At 44.6% G+C, this 21645-nt stretch overlaps 1 protein-coding gene across 1 annotated transcript; it reads right to left on the reverse strand.

Annotated features, from left to right (window-relative positions):
• Positions 1-5844: 5844 nt before the first annotated feature.
• Positions 5845-21645, reverse strand: rsf1a (remodeling and spacing factor 1a; the record flags this gene model as incomplete). The annotated part of the gene is given in 20 exon segments (XM_079166357.1): positions 5845-6115; positions 6117-6430; positions 6513-6751; positions 6926-7123; positions 7517-7728; positions 7854-8031; positions 9039-9103; positions 9264-9370; positions 10468-10516; positions 10623-10702; positions 11958-12062; positions 12495-12710; positions 12859-13039; positions 13156-14503; positions 15362-15472; positions 15801-15931; positions 16914-17119; positions 17235-17327; positions 18516-18607; positions 21492-21645. Coding segments are annotated over 20 exon segments (4350 nt in total).

Below are 21645 nucleotides of genomic sequence, written 5' to 3' on the forward strand. Positions count from 1 at the left end.
TAATAGTATAATAATTATAAGATATTTAATGTGGCCTTAATTTCACATCACCTCATAATATCAGGAATAAAATAAGGCAAAGACGCAGTGTGTTTTTGAGGAGATGCCTGGGATGTTGGTTTTAATAACTTAGAAAACATTCATGTTACAGCAATACTACAGTAACGGTACAACAGAGAAACGGAAGGAGCCACATTCACCTCCAGAATGCAGATCAACATTTTAAAACCAACAGATTCTGCCACAAGTGCCGAACACAGATGCACACCGGGTTCAGTGGAATGATTCTTTTTTTTGGGGGGGGGGGGCATCAACACACATTAGTCTGATCTCCCCTTACTGCCAACACAGGCGGGAGGATTCATCTTGTTTCAAAGAGTTCGTAGAGGCTTTTTTTACTATCATTGATATCTAAATGCTGTCAGATCATAATGAGAAAACACTGGTGACAGACTGTTGGTTCTGCCTCCAAAGGAGAGTCCAGCTCATATAGGAAAATAAATCATTGTGACGATCAAGATGCTGCATTAAGGGTTTTTTTCCAGAAAAGCCTGTTTAAAATCTAGACACAAGCTGTAGTTTAAATGAGATCACAACCTGTCTGAAAAGTATTTGATCTAATTGGTGTTATCCCCCCCCCTCACAATGGAGTCCAACAACAGCTGCTCAACTTTAGGAAAGTACCTGAAAGAACATCTAGTAATTTAGTAGCCCACTTTTCTTAGAGCCTGAGAGCGGGGCCAGTATGTACCAGTCATCCCAGTTACACTACATCTTATTTGATGCTTTTGGCAAACTGAGAAGTTCTGTTCTTGTGACCCAAAACTAAAGTTTTAATGCTGACATTTGTGCAGAAAAAAAGAAATCAACCAATAATTGTGAGCTGAATGTAAACCGCTAATATAAGGTAAGGTGAGGTAAATACTTGATTAGTTTGTTTTCTTGAATCATTATGGTATGTTCATTAAAGTTATCGTAGAGGATACATTAGTCGACTAAAGTTTCAGACCATGATCTGATAACTGGATCACTGGTGAACGCCTCTATGAGCTGTTGACCTTTTACAGATTGCACATCAGCACTTGATAGGATACGATGGGTACACACAGGCAGCGGTAATAACGTGCCGACTCACTAAAAAAACTTCATGGAACGAAAAGTCCAAAAAAAAAAAGTCTTTCTCATCCGACTGTTTCTCTTTATGTGCATCTCCAGTTTCACAGCGACCTTTAAACATCATTTCACATTTCTCTGACTAGTGACAGAAGCATTTCACAAGATGTTATGTTACAAAATACACTTTTACATGATCAGTCCGATTTCCATCTGTCATGTGAACCATAAAACTCCAAAACTCACCCTCCAACTCTTTACTGTATAAAAGTAGATGTCTTTCACGGTTTGAATCCTTGCTGGTTTAAAGGAGCATTCCCACATCGATCACTGCATTTCATTTTCTTAAAACAAATGTATTTCTTGCACCTTCAGCTTGAGAGTTCATAAGAGAGTGAACTGTTAGTAAGTTGGATGGAGGCCAATTCAAAATCTGAACATACTTTAAATGTTGTTGGTGGCTTCAGCTGCTTTGTGTTGTATGTTAGGAACCAGGGCTCTTCATAGTTTACTGTCATGATGTGAGGTGCATCAGGAGGCCAGGTCGTCGTTAAAAACAGAGCTCAAAAGAAAAGGAAGCTTTGGATGTGAACCCAACTCTGGAGGATCTCCTGTCGCATCAGATCACGGATTTATCAAACTGATCCAAGTCACATTTTGGATTAAAGATTAAAAAAGTAAAAATCTTTCACTTTTACTCTACTTACAGCCTAAGATCCAAACGATCACATTTCTTAGGAATTAAAAATGTTCATCTTCTGAGACATAATACAGATAATTCAGGTAGTTTTAGTCTGTTAATTTCCCCTAATATTTCCTTATCAGGGGATCAAACAAGAATAAATCTCACCGTGATTTTGTTTTACAATCACTTTTCATGCATTTCACTCTTTTCTGCTTCAGTTTAGTTTTTTTAAATTTTCCATTTCAGTCATTTTTCTAATTATTTCATCCCTATCTATAAATTGATACATTATAAATATATTTGATTGCATGTTGTTTGTTTTGCCAAAAAAGAACAGAATGAAGATCATGGCAGACGTATTGTAAAAGGTGATCAATGGTGGGATCTCTTGATCACACGTTGCTGTAAGTAGAAGTGAGTTGCTTGGTAAAAGCGTTTTATTGCTCGCTTTGGAGCATTCTGAAGATTTCATCTTAAAAGTTTGACAAATCCAGACTGAAGAGTTTAGACATCCATTTCAGCCGCTTCTAACTTACTTACAAATAAATAAAAGATCTGCAAGGATTCATCAGAAACTTTTGAGTCTGACTTTCTGCGTCTAAACAGGGGAATCAGATGTTCAAAGCAACCAGGAAATAAAGCTTATAAACTCCTTCACTGGCGTGCACCGCGGGGCTGAATGTGAGCAGTACTCCCGTCTCTCTGCAACAGTTCTGGGACATTTTCCTGGTGAATGGGCTCCTCGCTGGTCTTACTTCACACAAACGTCAACAGCCTGCAGGAATCTCCAAACAAAAAGGAGCAAAGCGTGGACGAACTGGCAGCGGAAACCTCATCGGTCCACACATCGCTCACAGCAGCATCTCTCCTCCTCTCCTTCATATAGAAAATAGAACACTATATTTTACAATAGGACTAAGAGAGAACAGAACATCTATTATCTTACAAGGAACGGCGCACAGGCAAAGTATGTACAGCAAAATGTGGTCTCCACCGAGCCGAGGTGGTGCGGACCGTGTGGAGCCAATGAGCAGTCTGAGAATCGAACACTGTGGCTGTCAGGAGAAAACATCCAGGGAGCTACCTGGATCCAGAATGTGGGGCTAGTTGAGCTCTGTAGAGGGACGTTAGAGGGTTTAAAGTGGGGTTGTATGAGGTGCTTATCCATAGTCGGTGTGTTACGATGTATGTTTATAGAAATAGGCGTACACGGACAGGAGCAAAGCAGCGTCCTGTGGACGGGGGGCAGCAGCTAAACCTACTTTAGACATCTAGAAATAACAATATATAGTTTAAGAGTACGCTATATTTAGAATACTTTCACAGCTTTATTAAGCAGTTAGCCCTTTGAGACTGGGAGTAGAAGCCGTTAAATCGCTCTCTTCAAAGCCACAAGACTCCTTTGACAAAAACAGTAATTTTTCAGTTCACTAGTTTGTGTTATTAAGTGACTTTGGTGTTTTTAAGGGTTAGCCTTACCAAAGTCACACAATAACACAAACTAACTAACCGATCGGGGCAGCAATAGACCTGCAACTCCTGTGTTGTGTGAGGTACAATTACTGCTTTTGTCAAAGGAGTCTAGTGAGTTTGAAAAAAGCATCAATGACAACTTCAGTTCCCCGTCGGAAAGGGCTGTCTGACAGCGACGTTAAGTTATAAAAAAATATTCTAAATATATAAACTTGACCTGACATTGATTCTTTTATGTGTCTAAAACATGTCCACGGCAGTACATCGCTTTGCTCCCATCCGTTTGTCCAAACTCCATCTACTGTAGTAAAACACCGACTATGGAGATGAACCTCATACAAACTTTCCCTTTAATGTCAAATGAATAAGGATCCGTCTCATTCTATGTTCTGACGATGTCGTCATTGATTCATTTCTTTTTTTCTTGAGACATCTTGAAAAAGTTTGAAATACATAAGTTTACCCCAAACTGAGTTTAAAAGTCTGCATTTAAACGAGCAAACATTTCTAAAATTGAGCGCACAAGTGCTGAATCTTGTGCGGCTAACAGTGTCCCACCATACAACAACATGGTGGTCAGTGTTCAGGTAATCCTCGTCAACTTCAATGAACAAAGTGTTGGAAGGTAAACGGTATACTTAGAAGGGCTACAACTAATGATTATTTCCATTATCGATTACCTGCTGATTATTTGAATGGATGAATTGTTTGAATGCACCGTTAAGTGCTGCTGGACCGTTTCATGACCACCTTCTGGAGCCCCAGTCCTTCAGTGGATCAACTAACGATCATGACTGTAGTTTGAACATAAGTAAGGCAGCCACTGACCCGCTTTACATCATTAGGTCATTTGGGACATGATCTGGTCCAGGTTTACTTAGAAGTAGCATCTCGCTGCAAGGAGCCAAATTACAACCAAAAACAATTATCATTTTCTTATGTACCTCGAGTAGGGTCTAACCATGCAGATGTTTTTGTTTTTTTAACACAATGGAGGTGAATCTTTATTTAGTTTGTGGTGCTCACTGCCCTAGAAAAAAGGAGAATTTAAAACCCAAGTGACTTAATTTTAACTAGATCACTTTTGGTCTTTCCTCCAGCATAGAAAGAGAGGAAACATGGAGAGCGAGAGAGACGAGTATGACATGCAACTAATGTCCCCGGCCTGTAAGGCCCCGATCACACCAAGAGTGTGACGCTAGAAACGCGTTGCACACAAAAACAACATGGTTTTCTCATGGTACGGCCAGGCGGCAACCTCCGGTTCTGCAGCGTGAAGCCAATGCTGAAGTCTCTTAAAACTTGCATTCTCTCTACTGACCAGCAGGGGGCGACTCCTCTGGTTACAAACATTTGTATAGAAGTCTATGAGAAAATGATTCTACTTCTCTCTTGATTTATTTCCTCAGTAAACATTGTAAACATGAGTTTATGGTCTCAATCTCTAGTTTCAAGTCTTCTTCAATACAGCATGATGTTCATTTAGTAAATGATGGTCCATTTAGAGTCAAATAGACCATAAAGCAGAGGATGCTTTAGGGCGGGCTTACTGTGACTGACAGGTCACGGCCGCTACCAGAGACGTATACGGTGTCTCTATGTCACTCCACCGCATTCCAAATATGGTAACTTCTGTTCATTGGTTGGCAAAAAAAACAACATGGCGACGGCCGTAATCCAAGATGGTGACGGCAAAATCGCCAAACTCGAGGCTTCAAAGCGAGAGTCCAATGGGTGATGTCACAATGACTACGTTTACTGTTTATATACAGTCTATGTGTATGTCCCAAGCGTTTTCATAGCATTTTTTGGACACGCATAGAAGTTAGTAACACGTCTTTGTGTGATCGGCCCCTAAGAATACTGGGTACTTTTTCCAGTACAGCAACACAATAATGAAAACACCATTGTGAGCACCAAAAACATAATTCATTACCACGGTATTGGGGTGGATCTCAAAACTTGGACAAATAAAAACCACATCTATCTGCATGCGTAGATACTACTAGAGGAAGCTTTGCTTTTTATTGTTGTTGTGACGATCAACTCTGGTGTCTCTAACCATCAGGTCACATGATCCAAAGTGTTCGGTTCGACACTGACACCCTCCTTGGCGGTTATTAAGTGCTATGAGAATGAGGAAGTGCTTTTAGGTAGATGTACGCTACAAACAGACTCCTGTGACCAAATCAGCCCTGAACCCAAATGGGATGAATCCACCGTCATCCTGCTGCCTGGACCCGGCAGAGAAGAGAACTTCAAAAGGGTCACGAGGACCTCCGGCTGTGCGCCAGTGCAGCCACTGAAACATGAATGTCCTGGCACCAGGAGGTGAAGATGAGCGTGAATGCGTAGCTCGTGAGTTTTGTGGTTGTGAGGTCACAGTACGTGGCTGTGGAGAGCACTCTCAACACAATACAACAGCGAGGAGGAAGAGCAAGACGGGGAAAGAGGAGGTGGGGAGAGAGATCCAGTTTTCAAAAGGTTGTGTTGTTGGGTGAAAGGCCTGACAGTTACAAAAAAAAAGAAGAAAAAAGACAAAGAAGCGAGCGTTATTCACACAAACACAGCCATCACGACTGCGGACTGTTCTGGGCAGAGTTTAATGAGTCTGTCTGGCCCTCCTCCTCCTCCTCCTCCTCCTCCTCCTTGTCCTGCTCCCCCTCCTCTGGATGTGAGGGGCCGTTGTGCCTACCCTGCCCGCCTGATCCCGCACTGTCCCTGGGCAAGGTGGGACTCCCGGCCCCAGGCTTCGCCGGGCCCTTGGAGGTCTGATGTCTGTTTGACGGAGACAGGCTACGGCCCCTCCCCTTTTCCTGAGAGTCACTGTCGGCCCTCCTCTCAACCGCTGAACACTTCTTCATCGTCACCTTCTTCTGCCTCCCCCCCCCCCTCCTCCTCCTCCTCCTCCTCCTCCTCCTCCTCCTCCTCCTCCTCCTCTTCTTCTTTCTCCTCCTCCTCCTCCTCCTCCCCGCCTTCCTCGTCATCGTCATCGGAGTCGATGCGGTTGAGTCTTTTGCGGACCGGACGATCCTCTTCCGACGACGACGTCTCCGACTCCTCCGACTCGTCCGTCGAAGGACGCCTTTTTTTCAGCATCTGAGCGAGCCGCTTGCGGCGCTGCTGCGACAGGATTTCTCTCCTCTTCCCCCGGCCCATCTTCTCCGGGCCCATCTTCTCCGGCCCCCCCCCCCTCCCCCTCCCCCTCCTCCTCCTCCTCCTCCTCCTCCTCTCTCTCTGTCCTCCGTAACCTCCTCGCTTTGTCTTTGTCTGTCTTCTCCCGCTCCAGGAGTTTCCTCTTCAGCTGCCTCCCTCTCTCGCGCTCCTCGTCCTCGTCGTGTCTCCTTCGCTTTTGCCTCGCTCTGTTTCTCCGGAGGTCTTCCTCCTCTCTTCTCCTCTTGTTCACCCTTCTCCTCTGGTCATCTACCTCCTCATCTTCATAATCATCATCGTCCTCCGTGTCTCGGGAAGAAGGCGACGCTAAAAGGAAAGAAAGAAAGAGGAAGGATTTAAATCTTCGGTCTGCAGTAAAACTGCTGAGCCAATCCATCCCTCGCAGAGATTATACTTGAATAGAAACCCAGTGAAACTGAATGTGAATCAGTGTGAACTAGTGCACACGCTCAGAGTGAGATCTGAGAGGAGATGACCGACCGTTGCTGAAGTCGCTGGAGAGATGCTCCTTGCGAGGTCTGCCGCGGGATTTAACCTTGACCTTCTTGGCGGAGGCCCGGGAGTTGTCCGACGACTCGGACGTCTCTCGGTAGTTGACCTGCTGCCGCTGGCCACGCCTCAGGCCCCGCCTCTTCTTTTCGGCGTCGCTGTCGGTCATGTCGCTGTACTGATCTGAGCCTGCAGAAGACAAGGGACAGTTTACAGATCATTTGATCAGTTTGATGATCGATTGGTATAAGTTTGAATTAGTAGAAGTGAAATTGTTAACACCCATCACAACTTAAAAAACCCGAAGATATTCATATACTCATTTGAGAAGCTGGAACCAGAAAAAAGTTTGACACTACAACATAAAACATGCCCGAGGGCCTGTTTCCATATAGTGTTTTTTTCTGATTGTTATCATTGAGGAGAGAGCGCATGCTGGTGATGTCACCATAGTAAAGACACTATCATAACAAAGACAGAAAAAGCCTATTTGTGGGAGCTCCCTTAACGAAAGTGATTCTTATTTATCTCGATGAACTCTGCAACTGTGACGCAGAGCAATTCCCCTCGCCGTGCACTCACCCATTTCTTCATCGCTGTCCTCCTCCTCTTCCTCGGAGGAGCGCCTCCGCCGGCGCCTCGGCCGCTTCCTGCCCCTGCGTTGGGTCCTGCTGGGTCGCAGCTTGGGCGCCCCTCTCACCGCCCGTTTGGGGCGGGACCCACTGTCCGCGCTGCCCGCGTCTTCCGCCTCGTCATCCTCAGGCCCTGACGCAGCGAAATCTTCATCCTCTGAGCTTTGAGGGGGGGAAGAGGAAGAGACCGGTGAGCCGTAGGGAATCAAACGCTTTTTTTTTGTTAAGTGTGAACAAGGAGGGAGAGAAAGAAACACAGGGAGAGAGGAAAGGTGTGTGTGTGTTACCTGTTGCTGAGCATGAACTCGTCTTCACTCTCTGCTGCCGTGCTGTCACTCTCCAGGTCGTTCAGTCTCCGCCTCTTCCTGTTCCTGTCAGAGTGAGCCTGGCTTCTGATTGGCCGCTGGCTCCCCTTCCCTCCTTCCTCTGACAGGATGGTGCCGATTTCTCGGCCTCGTCCCGCTCCTGCATCATAGCGGTGGGTTCAAGTTAACGTAACGGGTAAACTTTGGCATCAAGTTAAATTTAGAGGTGGGGGAATCACGAATCTCTACCTGCATGGCATCGTGGATAATGAATGTATACTGAACTTATTTTATAAGACTATATATCTTGCATCACGGATGAAATTATTATTATAATATTGTGAGATTCTAAACCCAGTTCGGTATTTTGAACAGACCTTCATGACGTTCTGTAATTGCTCTTTACAGACATATTGCTCCTACAGGCCCTACAGCTGGATTCACACCAAACCACTGTAGGTAGTGCGCTTATGCTGCGGGGTGGGGACAAGCAGGGGATGCCGGAAAAACAAAATACCCACAGCGGCCCTTCGGTGAACAGTTGAAACGGAATCAACTTTTGGAGAAACGAAACCATGGCGATCAGACCGGATGACGCCGACTGGAAAGAAAAACTCTCCCGGCGCTCGCTCATCTCGATTCTGTCTTTCAGTCTGTGCAGCAACATAGCGATACAAAGAAGCTTTCTTTTGGTTGAGTTTGCGGACAGGAACTGGAGGGTAAAAAAGGTTGGGGGTTAAAGTTCTTCTTATCTTTCTCTTTTGTTGTTTAATGGCGGTTAACTTTAAGGTGCAAGGGTTCAAAAATGACAACAACCTTGCTCTAGGCGCTGAACAATGGCTGCATTCCGTTTAGGTGTGTCTGTCTCATGACCGCGGTGTTAAGCTGGCTCACTGGAACACTAATTTAAACTAAGCCATCATGAAAGTGGTATTTTCCTGCCAGATGCCCAGGTCTTCTTTGAATGTCGTCGTGTTTTTGCTCGTGTTCAGAATATATACACACATAAACTCTGGTTCAACTCTTTCAAATACGGATGTATTCATCAACCTACCGAGCTGCTGTTGAAGGGCAGAATTGAAATGTATTAAACAGTTCATAGCATAAATGTTTCCAATGCTGCAGTTCATCAGTGTTCATCACTTAATAAACAGTGTGAAATCTCACCTCCACAGAGGTCCCTAATGTCCTCCTCTATAGCCTCGTCAATGGCATCGTCAAAGTCATCAAACCTGCAACACACACACGCAAAATTTGAATCTGCTTGCAAATATGACACAGCGTGTGGCCATTTGAACCATTTCCTCTCACAGTTATGACGAAGGTAAATCATCACTGCAGGTGTACTGTACTCTTCTGGCACTGTAAGCACCCCCCCCAGGCCACACCCACCTGTAGCTGATGTGCTTCCTGGTTCTGGTTGATCTCCTCCCCAGATTTTTGCTCTTTTTGGGATCTTTCTTCTTCGTAGACTTCTCCTCTTCTCCCTCATTTCCCTCCTAAAAAAAAACAGTTGAGACAAATGTTTTATTTTATTTTGACATAAAACAGATGGCCAAAATGTCAAGTTTGGTTTAAGTCTGTTTATCAAGTTATCTAATCTGTTCTGTGCTGCATTCAAATGTTGGAAATTACAGATCGATGGCAATTAAAACATTTGTGTTACCCATTGGTCCAACTCAGAAGCCCCAGTGCTGACTGTAAACTACTGCTTCCCTTGAGACGGCCATTGTAGTGCTAGAACTACAAAATGTGAGCGAGCTTCTTTCCTCAGAATCCAACCTTTATTCAAGGTTATTCAAGTTAAAAGTTAAAAGACTTTTAAAAATGTCTTTCTCAAGGCTGTCCTGGCCGAAACAGGCAGCAGCACATATGACACGCATGCAGAATTCTAAGAAATCAAAAGACGATCAAAACATCTACAGCCAGACTTCCAAGTCATTTGGATTCACTTTAAATTCGACCAATCAGACCAGCTCCTGAAGATTCAGGTGACCGATTGCACGCTGAGGGAGGACAGATAGTAGATCTTTAGACCTATAGGAACAGCTAGTAGGATGTGAAGACAATAACTTGATGTAGTACAGTAGGAAAGAAGAAAGCCTTATGAATAAGACTCTATGCCACTGGTTAAGTCTACAGATGGACAAGACAGACAATCCAACCCGATCATAGAGAGTAATGTGAGGGCTTTAAAACAGAGTGTTCCCTTTTGGCCTCGAAGGAAAAGCACGGCTTCTTTCTAAAATTAAAATTAAAATCTTTTCACCAGTTGCTGAATGTAAAGCTTCAATGAGAAAGAATCAATCAATCATAATTCCAAGATACTTGTATTGAGATACAGACTCAACCTCAGAGCCCTGAGAAGAATGGTAGCAACTTACAGTGACCAATCACATTACAATATTCATTTGAAATGTGATGAAATTGAAATGGCATTAAAACATATTAAAATGGATATTAAGATGCACTGAAGTAATCACATTATTCCCCATGTTTCAAATCTTCATTCATAATATTATTACGGTAATTATTATGAGGCCATGTTTACACTGATGAATATATTTATATATATATATAAAACTATTTTACTCACAGGGATGATGTTCTCCACACTGATTCCCACGTACACCAGCCGCTCCCTCCTGCACAGACGGGGAGAGAGGAGGGTCAATCCACATTCTTTTGACTTGAGTTTTTTTTCAGAAAGTCGATCATAGTGAGTGAGAGTGTGTGTGTGTGTGTGTGTACCTCCTCTCTGCTCGGTCTCTTTTCTTCAGAGCACTGTCCAGGTTCTGCAGCTGCTCCTCCAGTTTTTCACACAGCAGTTTCTGAATGGCGGAAAACCCATTAAACGTTAGAAAACGTCTCTTCTAAAATGTCTGATAATGCAGATAAGCCCGGCAGACACCGAGTCTATGCTTTTATCGGCTCCGTCAGACCGTCCTCCGCGCTTGAACGTCACATCTATACAAAGTACATCCGCCGGTCGGTGCTCATGGTGAAAATAAGTCTGACAAGAGTCTAACCTTCTATTCTAAAATGTCCCGTTCAACAGAGAAACTCAACACTCAACTAGTGCCACTGAAATGTATCGACGACTTTAAAGTACTGAAAGCTGGTGTATTTGTAATCTTATCAACTAATTCTTTGATCAAATAGTTCCTGATTTAAATTGAATTCTTGAGTTCTTTCTCACCGGTTTGTGTTTAGGCAAGATGAAAAACTGGAGAAATAAAATCTAAATATATTCTAAATAAGATTTTACTAAGTATGTCAGAGGTGTCAGCGATCAACAGCAAGTGCTGCCATCGGAAGCCATTTTGAGAAATAGGCAACCAACAAGTCATTAATCAGTGTTGCTTTTTAACATATGGAGAAAAAGGGGACAGCAACCAGCAAAACGTGCACTCCGAAAGAAATACAGTTTGAATATTTGTTGCATTAGTGATGTTTAAATATTGCTGTTAAAGTCAGAACCGGAACCAGCAGCAACGCTGCATGTGTGTGGTGTGTTTACTCGTGTGGACAGGCCTGTTGTAAAGACAACGGTGAACCAAGTCAAGCTGACCCGTCAACATCACAAACTAAAGTGAAAATGGATTCAACTGACAAAGAACCAGATGAATCTGAACGAAAAACAATAAGAACATTTGTATATACTGCAAAGCATGTACAACATGCACATGACATCACATTTTCATTATTGAGCTGACATAACTACACAGAATCTTAATTACTCAAAATATAAGGTCACTAAAAGTAGCAAACATATTGTTTGAGATTCGGCAAACTAAAGCTGACGCCAGCCTGGATATTAAAAGTTACTGTTGAGCCCTGAGTGTAGTGATGTCTGGGAGTTTGATATACGGACTATTTGACAGTTTGATGACGAGATCAAATGTGCTTCATATGTTCTTAAGTATCAGTCCCGCTCTCCATCTCTCTCACACACACACACACACACACACACACACACACACACACACACACACACACACACACACACACACACACACACACACACACACACACACACACACACACACACACACACACACACACACACACACACACACAGCTTACATGCTGGCAGGGGGGACAGAACCACTGTCCATCTGGAATCAACATGAGCGGCGGCCGCAGACAGGCAGTGTGGTATCCGCTGTCACAGGAGTCACACAGCAGGATCTGAGGACACAAACGCAGACCGTCTACAGTGAGATTCTCACAGTGGAGACACTTTGAGACAACCGAGCCTTTCAATCGGCTTTGCTTCAGTACAAAGGACCGGCGCTGGAACAATAACTAGATCAACAGGCCACTAAAATAACCTGCCCTGGGGCTACAGATGAAAATGAGCGCTCTTGCTAACTCGGGGCACATTTACATTGAGGCGGAAACTGAAATGTTGATTGAATGTGCACTGTCCCTGGTGGTTTGTCACGTTGAATCAGGAGAACTTCCCCAAAATGTTGCCTCAAAGATGCAAATAGTCTTCAACATCACTGCATGCTTTGGCGTTAAGATTTCCCCTTAATTCAAAACACAGGGCCTTGCACAAATCATAGAAAAAGAAAAATAACCCAAATATATGTGTATGATAAAAGAGCTGTCTTTTACCAGTTCGGGGTGGTTGGGAAGGCCACAGTGACTGCAGGCGTCCTCGCTGGGAATCTCCTCTGATTTGCTTGATTCCTCCTCCGAGTCGCTCCCTCCCTCGCTCTCCCCGTCTCCCCGTTTCGTCCCCCTGCCCTCCGCCTCCTCCTCTCCCTCGATCAGTTTGCGTCTCTTGGCGCGAATGTTGGACCATCGGGGGCGCCGATGCCTCCGTTTACCCTGAGACAGAGAGAAACAGAGACAGAGACAGAGAGAGAGAGAGAGAGAGAGAGAAACAGTCGACCGGACAACAAAAATAAATGAAGGAAAGTTTAACCCAAGTCGTATGTGTTTATTCTGACAGAGACACACTTCAGAAACGGATTACCCTCTGTTTCCTTATTAGCCCAACAGGTTCTGTTTTGTCGTCTTTCTTTGCAGTTGAGCTCTGCTCCTCTTCCTCCTCTTCCTCCCTCGTTTTGCCGGGCAGTGCCTGTAATTTTTGCGGTTTCTTTCTCTGGCTGTCAGCTGCCTTCGAGCTCGGCCTGCATGTTGGCAAAGCAGATGATCTTCAAGAAAAAAGGCACAGACAGGATTGAATTTATTGTCAGATTACAACGGACAGACAAGTACAAAGTTTATTTTCAAATCCCCCCCAGTTTCATGAATCTTATCACAGACATACCGGCAAATCCTTGCAGATCTCCTCAGCAACCTCCCGTCGTCTTGCGCCTCCTGCTCCCTCTCCTTCTCCTCCTCCTTTCCCCCCTTCCCCTTTAACTTGTTTCTCCGGTGGGGGGGGATCTTGATCTTCAACCTGATTCCTTCTTTCTGGAGCTCAGAGGAGGCTTCCTCCAGGGGACCCTGCTTCTCCCCTGATCCCAGCCCAGCTGTCACCCTCACCTGGGCAGCCAGCCCGCCGTTGACCCCCTGGTCCACTTTTAGAAGCGGAGCGGTGCTCCCAGATTCTGCCTCCAACTTTCCTAAAGTGCTTTTATTCATTTCATGGTCAACTGTACCTGCTTCTTCTGCCACGGTGTCATCCTTCTGTTCGCGACTGCCACTTTTCGTCCCCCTGTCTGACTGCTCCTCTGTCAGGTCTCCTGCCGTCTGTCTTTTGGGGTCCTCTAGGGACAGAGACAGCGGGGAAAGGCTAACGGAAACTACTTTTCTCCCTACAGCTTCAGGGAGCAGATCAGATTTTAAGGATGGCGGTGAAGGTAGTTTTCTGGACGTTTGAGCATCTATCGCCGCAGGAGGAGGAGCGGTGGCTGCTGCCGCCGCCTCCCCTTCGGCAGGTCCCTTCCTCACCAGCACAGACTGCCGGCTGACCTCCCTCTCTTCCTGCTCAGCTCTGGAGTCCCGCTGGTCTAAACTGGGTCCGTTCTGTTCCTGCTGCTCGGCGCCGGGGGCTCTGTGGCGCTCGGATGGGCTGCGGATGACCCCCACGTGACCTATGACGCCGACTTGACCTATGACCCCAATGACTCCGTTTTGTCCCTCTTTGTGCGGCACGGGGAGAAACGCTCTCCCATTGCTCAGTTCCTGCCTGGATGCGGTGACCACCAGCTGCTGCTGCTGCTGCGGTTGTGAGGCAGCTGGACCACCAGGGGTCGCCAACAAGCTGGGCAACGTCCCCTCTTTGCCGTCCTTGGTCTGGATCACTGAAGGGTTGCAAACAATAATACTGCTGCTGTTAGTGTTGTTGAGGTGGTTGCTGTGGTAGCTCTCCGCGATCTTAAGCTCCCTCTTCTTCAGTGGTATCTTGGCCTGCTGGCTGCTCCTGACGTCCGCCCGCTCCGCCTCCCCTCCCTTGTTCGGCTCCTGTTTCGTGGCTGTCGTGCCTGGCACCATGACGACCGACACAGCGTTTTTGGGGGCGTCTGCCTCCCTGGATTCCGACTTGATGACGGTGGTGATCGTGCTCACGCGGTTGTCAAAGACGGGCGGGGATTTGCGGTCGAGCTTCTCTTCTTTCACCTCGGCCTCTGCGTTTTCCTGCTTGGTGGGCTGCGTCTCCTCCAGCTTCACCGCTGCCAAACAAAAATGACAAAACCGTTAAAACAGTGTCATCACATCGAGGAAGATCAGATCCATCCGTCAGATTCTATCATCTAGTAAAGTAACAATTAACATGCATGGGCAGTGTTCTAGCGTGTCGATTGTTCAATTGTATTACACACATAAGGAAGGTGACCAGAACAGCCTTTTCGTGGCTGAGTCGGCGGCTAGCAGCTAACGGCACTAACAGTGCTGACAGTGTTACTCGGCTCTGTAAACAAAGCACAGAGAAGCTCTGAAATATATGTGTAAATATGTTTTTCAGCATCTTTAAATAAATTTGATTATTGCAATGCTCTTTTACTGGTCCTCTGAAACAGTCAACTGAAAAAATGTCAACTTATTCTGAACTGTACTGCCAGAACAAGAAAGAGAGAACATTTTACACCGATTTTAGTGACACTCCATTGGCTCCCAGTATCGTATTTTATTGCGGACTCTGTTGTTGCTGTTTTATTATCCTTCACGAGCTCTCAGATCTTCTACTGCTGGGTTTTTAAAAACACACAATTATACGCACAACAAAGCTTTCTAATTGCTCCAAATTTATGGACAACCCTACCAAAAGCTATTATTTTTATTCATAATGGTCTCTGAATTTTTTTCTTTCAGCAATATATTTTAAAATGTACTCCTTTATTTTTATTGTCTAAATTTTAATTCTTTTTTTTAAATTGTAAAGCACTTTGAGCTACGTATCTTGTATGAAACGTGCTCTATAAATTAAGTTTATTATTATGACATATCATCTCTCTCGTTTTCTATCTTAATTCGAGAGAGCCTTTCTCATGACACAAGCGTAAAAGCAGGATAACCAGTAGTTTCCTTACCCATGGTACCTTGTGTCAGGGGTTCCTCCTCCTTTACAGGGTCGACCTTCTCACTGTCAGTGTGTTCCTCAGCGGTCCTGGAGGGTTTGGTGCTTCCAATGGCCTCATCCCCTGAGTCGGCAAAACACAGACAGACACAGAAACAGTGTTGTTTTTTAGTACAAATTCAGCTCTTTAACTTAATTCAGTACCTGACAATCAATCTTGGTCTTGGTCTCTTGGGTATTTTAACTTGTTCACACACTATTATTACTACTGCAGGGTGACAGTGGCACAATGTGATGAGTGGTATTGGACTTTTCAATTGTTCAATTTCAGATCATTTGAAATGCTTTTGGTATTTATTTTTTGGCCTTAAAAGAAATCCTTTGGGCTGCAGCTGCTGCTGTACTCTTGCCATCTATAATATAACTCGTATGATCCAAAGAGCCCAGCATACCTTCATCTTTCTCTGTGGGGCTGGTGCTTCTGGAACCAGCCTGGTTCTGGTCCTGGTCCTGGTCCGGATTCTGTTTTAGTTCAACCTGAGACTTCAGCAGCTCCAGAGCCTCGGCCAGGTCGTTACGATTCCTGAGAAGACAGTTTGGATATGTGGCTCAAACTCATCCAGCAAGGACAGACAAGTCATCATTCAGATGAAAATATGTAACGACTAACGAAACTACTTTAATAATATAGCCAACGGGATAGTTTGGATGTTTGGAAGTGGGGTTGTATTTACAACTTAAACCAGCACGGAAGCAAAGTAATGTACAGCTGTGGACGTATTTTAGACACTTAAAAAAAAAAATCTAGATCAGTTTAATCGTACTCTATATTCTGAATATTTACACCACTTTATCTTACATCAGACAGCTATTTCTGATGGGGAACTGAAGCTGTTGTCTATGCTCCCTTCAAAGTCTCAAGACTCCATTCACAAAAACAGTGATTTTTCCTCACAGAACACAGAAGTTGCTGGTCCATTGCTGCCTCGGTCGGTTAGTTTGTTAGTGTTAAAGTGTGACTTTGGTGAATCCAAGCTAACCCCTTAGCTAACCAGCTACTTCTGTGTTCTGTGAGGAAGAATCACCGTTTTTTGTGAAAGGAGTCTTGTGATTTTTGTCTGATGGCAAGGTAAAGCGATGAAGATATTCTAAAAATATTCTATATATAGCCAACAAAATCAACTGATGATTATTTTTAGGTGTCTAAACACATGAAGCTGCTGCCCCCGTCCACAGCAGTACATTGCTTTGCTCCCGTGCGGTCTGCTTCTCCAAACTTCATCTGCTATAAGTAATACACTGACGACAGAGAAGTAACTCATACAACCCCACTTCAAAAAATCGGATCCCTTTAAGACAAGGTTGATGTTAATTTGCAATGTGAATCGAACCAAACAAAACTATGAAAAACCACTTTTCTAAGAAAATAAGATCCACATTGTAAAGAACTACATTTTTTTTTAAACAGAGAAAACAATAACAAAAGATGTGCTTGCAGCCCGAGACACTGTGGTGCCATCTGTCGACACACTACGAGAGGTGCGTATCTAACAGAACAGTAATACCTGACGATGCACTTCCAAGTGGATCCGTCCAGATCGTCTTGCTCCTCCGTGTACAGCCGGATGTTCTGCTCCTGGTCCAGCTGAAGCCAGTACATCAGGCCCTGCTTGTCCCGACCGATGGGCTGCAGACGCATCTTCTCCGGGTCCTCCTCATTGATCACCGTCTTGAACTTCAGGTTGTCATCGAACTGACACTCGCAGAGATACTGGAGGGGGAACGAATGAAATGTGTGGAAAGAAAGAGAACGGGGGGTTTAATGTGGTTGCTGCAAGTCTTTCAGATGCACTGAGCACATGGAGTAAAAGCAGGGCATGTCATACTTTGAGGATGCATGACTTGCACTCCATGGACATCTCCTGGTAGCCCTTCTGTTCCAGCTCCCATGCCCAGGTACTGTTCAGCTCCTGGCAAACCTACAGGAAACAATGAAGAGATGTTGTCACTGCATACGAGGTTGTTTACACAAGTTCTCTACCTCAAAGCTGATATGACCGGTTTATTATTATTTCATATGTCTCTTCCATCTGTTGGCCTAAACACAATTAAAGCTCTACAGTTAGTTTGGGAATCTCACTCTACTTAAAGTTACTGCAAGAAACCTTTTTTTTATTGATTTTTATCAATTTTCATTTTATTGATCCCTGTGGACAAAAGCAGGAGTGTTTCCGAGCACCAGACTCCCTTTAGAAAACCTCTCATTTTACCGCAGCAGGGTCTGACAGTCTGACCCACTAAGTCCTGGTTCACCCGTGCCTCCCTTCCCTCCAGCGGGCCCAGCAATATGACCTGGGCCTCCATCAGTGTGGTGTCAGTGTTGGCTTCCAGCGGGAACCGGCAGAGTAGCGAGGCGAAGCTCTGCTCCTTGCCGGAGGAGGAGATACTGCTGCCGGATGCTGAGCTTTCCTCCTCCTGCCGGAGCTTCTGAACGCAGGTCGAAGGCTGCAGCAAAGCCAGATCTGGGTCTGTCCATGGTGGACCGGTCTCTGCTGGAGGATCTGGGTCTGTCCGCAGTAGGCCTGATCTCTGCAGGAGGCCCCGCTGGAGTCTGAGCTGAAGGAGTTTCTGGTGAACTTGAATGATTTGACTTGGCGAGGAATCCAACCCGATGACATCAATGATAAGCCTTAAAAATAACTATGTAGAAACAGCCAGTCTTCTCGCTGATGGTCTCATTTACTTATGAGGTCATATAGAGGCATCAGTATTAATATGAGATTGTTTCATAGCCCGTTAAAAGTTCCTCACAGTAACTCTAAAGCTCCACAAGGTCAGAGTAAATGACAAACATGGAGCTGTGACTGTGCGCAATCCCCACTAAAGAACGCTCTGCCCTCAGCAGGTGTCCAGGTTCACAGACGCTGAGAAGTGTCTCTTAGCTCCGCCCAGAGACAGCTGGACTTACTGATGGCTGGACCTCTTCGCCCAGTCCCGTTTCATCATGTCAAGTGCAGCCTAAGCAGAATCTGACACACACACACACACACACACACACACAAACACACACACACACACACACACACACACACACACACACACACACACACACACACACACACACACACACACACACACACACACACACACACACACACACACCTCACCTTAGCCAGGTATTTTTCCCAGCGGTCAGTAGTCACAGACCTCCCCAGTTTTCTTAGCAGCTTCACGTGGAGCTCCACAAGCGGTTTAGGAACTGCAACGAAGACGATTAGACACATTAACTTTTCACAAGTCGCTGCCACCACTAACATTCATCCTGCCAAAATGCCCTGAAGCAAAACTTCAAAGCCAACTGCAGGGTTCTTTTTTTCGTTTCGCCGACCCTGAGCTCTTATCTCCCTGACCAGAAAGGCTTAAGATCATTTCCCTTCTGGAGGTGAATCATATCGCAAAGCACAGCCAACGTTGTAATTACCAAGTGTGGTACAGTGTTGTGTTCATGACAATATAGAAAGTGGGTTCAAGATTCAACATAATACTGAATGTGTGAAATGACGCCTTTTTTTTAACCATGAAAACAGGTGTGTAACAAAATACTTAACAACTTGACGCCTTTTCAAACCAAACACTAATATTTTCTTTTCACATCTTTTTTCCAGCAGCTGTTGGAAAACGACCAACCACTGGTGAATGAACAAAAAGGAGCCGGTTTATCAGCGCAACTTAAATGCTTTGAGATAAACAATGAAAACACACTGCTGCTTATGGTGTGCAATTTGTTTCCTGCACTGCCTGTGTCACTTATTAAAAACCATTTCTGCACTGAAAGTATAATAAAGATAACTGGTGGTGATGTGCTAGCTTCTGAATGTTTCACGGTGTTCTGCTTGGTAAACAGATGTCAGTAAAAAATGAAATGACAGCTACTTCCTGGGTGCTCGCCGGAATCTCATGTCAAAAATTTCAGGAAAACTACTTATTGTTGGAGAACTTCAGATCAGATGTTCCCTCTTTTTTCCCCACGCACAGTGGAGATAGTTGTGTAAATGTAAACACAGCCATAGAGCACACACTTATGAAAATATCTAAATAAAATCTCAGGTCGTCTTCAAGGGACTCATTATAGTCTGTTAAGATCAAACCACATCCATCAGTTAAGACTTGTCATCCAAACTGCAGAGGATCAGCTAAGATTAATGCCAATATTTTATAGACGTTGTTTTAAAAAGTGATTGTTCACCAGTTATCAATACTGTATTTTTCTGCCGTTTCAGAATAATAGTTGAAATCCTTTCTTTTCTAATGATAAAAAAATCTAGGTTTGATGTAAATGTTCAGTCACACTCTGGTTGGCCAAACTTAGAATAAAATGATGTTCTACGACTTTTTATGAATTCATCACATTATGGTCTTACAATCCCTCTTGGAAATATTATTATTATTATTAGTAAGATGAGCTGCCTCAATAAAAAACGGACTACTTTGAGGGTATCAGATATTGACATGTACCTGACCTCTGTTGAAAACGCTGCAGGCAGAAAAGCTATAAAATGCATATTTACCAGCATGGTGACATTATGGATGATTTATTCTAGACTGCATCAAAACACACCTCTTGCCATTCCTTCCCAGAGTCTCTTTTTTTTACCCTTATAATGTATTGGTTTTTCACGTGTTATTTGTCTTTGTATTAAAGATACAAGACAATTATTGTGTACAGATTTAATCTGTCATAATACTGTTAAAAAGGTTCTGCCTTTAAACAAAATCTCATTGGCATTTGTAACCACGCTATAATAACTAAAAATACAACTTGGAACATAACGTAACTCAAACAAACATAAAGCTCTAATGTGTAGTCTGTGTGAGACTGTTACGGAGCCCACGGGCTCACAGGAAATTACATTTGTCTCTGCTCCCTGGCACAGTGAACTGAAGTTTTCTACGTTTACTTATTTATTTTTACAGCAACACAAACTCAGAATCCCGAGAAAGAAAACGTCGTTAATCATGCCTGAGTCTGAAGTGTCAGAGAAGTATAACAGCTAACTACGGTAGAAATATTAGCCGTTAGGTCTAACTTCATTCTGTACAACGCTACGGCACAGAGGCTAATAGAAGCAACACAACTAACAGTTAACGGTAATTGAACACAAGCTAGCTATAAAGAAAAACTGGCTAACACGGTTTGCTAAGCTACAAACACAGCAGTTGAGAGTATACATCATCTTTCTGACAAACGATAACGCGGTAAAACAAGTGGAGCGGTCTGTGTTGTACTTTGACTAAAAGTTGGATCTTCGATGCTAACCAGTTAGCAGGACTCAGATTCCCTACTGCGCCTGTGCAGATTTGACAGTACCCTCTACCAACGGCCAAAAAAAATAACATCCCTTGTTTTTAGCTAACATCAGTCGTTCAGTTTTGACAGCAGTCTATAACGCAGATCGAAGGGAGAAAATGATCCCCTCGTGAGCTTACGGTCGACACAAAGACACAGGGGACACTGATGTCATTCCAGACCCGACTGGCTGTGAGGCAAGGCCGGTGAAAAATTACACCTGACAACGCTCCGGAGCTAGCTGGTTGGCTGTGTGTGGTCACTAGGCAGTGCTGCATCATGGCTCCCCCACCAAGTGTAGCGTGAACAGATCGATACCAGCCTTGACAACACCATCGACAATCTGTCACTTGACTCCAACTTAACTCCGTCTGGGTAACGTTCGCGAGCCCATTTTATACTCCCGTCTGTATCCGTTTCCCCTAACTTTAGCACAACACAAAGTGTGTAGAATTTGGAGAGGGCTAGCTTTATGTTAGCGGTCTACGTTTTCTCTCTGTACAAATATTCCCTCAGAAACTTGGACAAAAAAAACCCGCGTTTCTACTTCGAGGGAAAACTGACTCTGACCCGGGCCAAAATGTGCCACAAAGCATAGAAGCTCGCGGACTAAACCCCCAGTCTCGTGTTGCTGTTGGGCCACACACTCTACGTTTTCTGCATTCCTCGTCATCCTCACGATGGTGGTGATGGTGGGGGACCCCCTTCTCCTTCGGTTCTCGAGTGTCGCAGCTCTTCTACCACTTCTTCGCCCCACCACCACCGTCGCCGCCACAGCTAACCACCGATCGCTCACCTGTCTTTGTGTCCCGCAGATACCGCTCCATCTGCGGGAAAGTCATCTCGGGCAGATCTAGTACCGCTCCGAATCGCTCCAGAAAAGAACAGACCTCCGCGAAGCTTGGGCAGAGCGCCGGGCCGGAGCTTCTCGCCACCACCGGAGCAGCCAT

The sequence above is a fragment of the Pholis gunnellus genome (genome assembly GCF_910591455.1).
Source record: "Pholis gunnellus genome assembly, chromosome: 9".
NCBI lineage: Eukaryota > Metazoa > Chordata > Actinopteri > Perciformes > Pholidae > Pholis > Pholis gunnellus.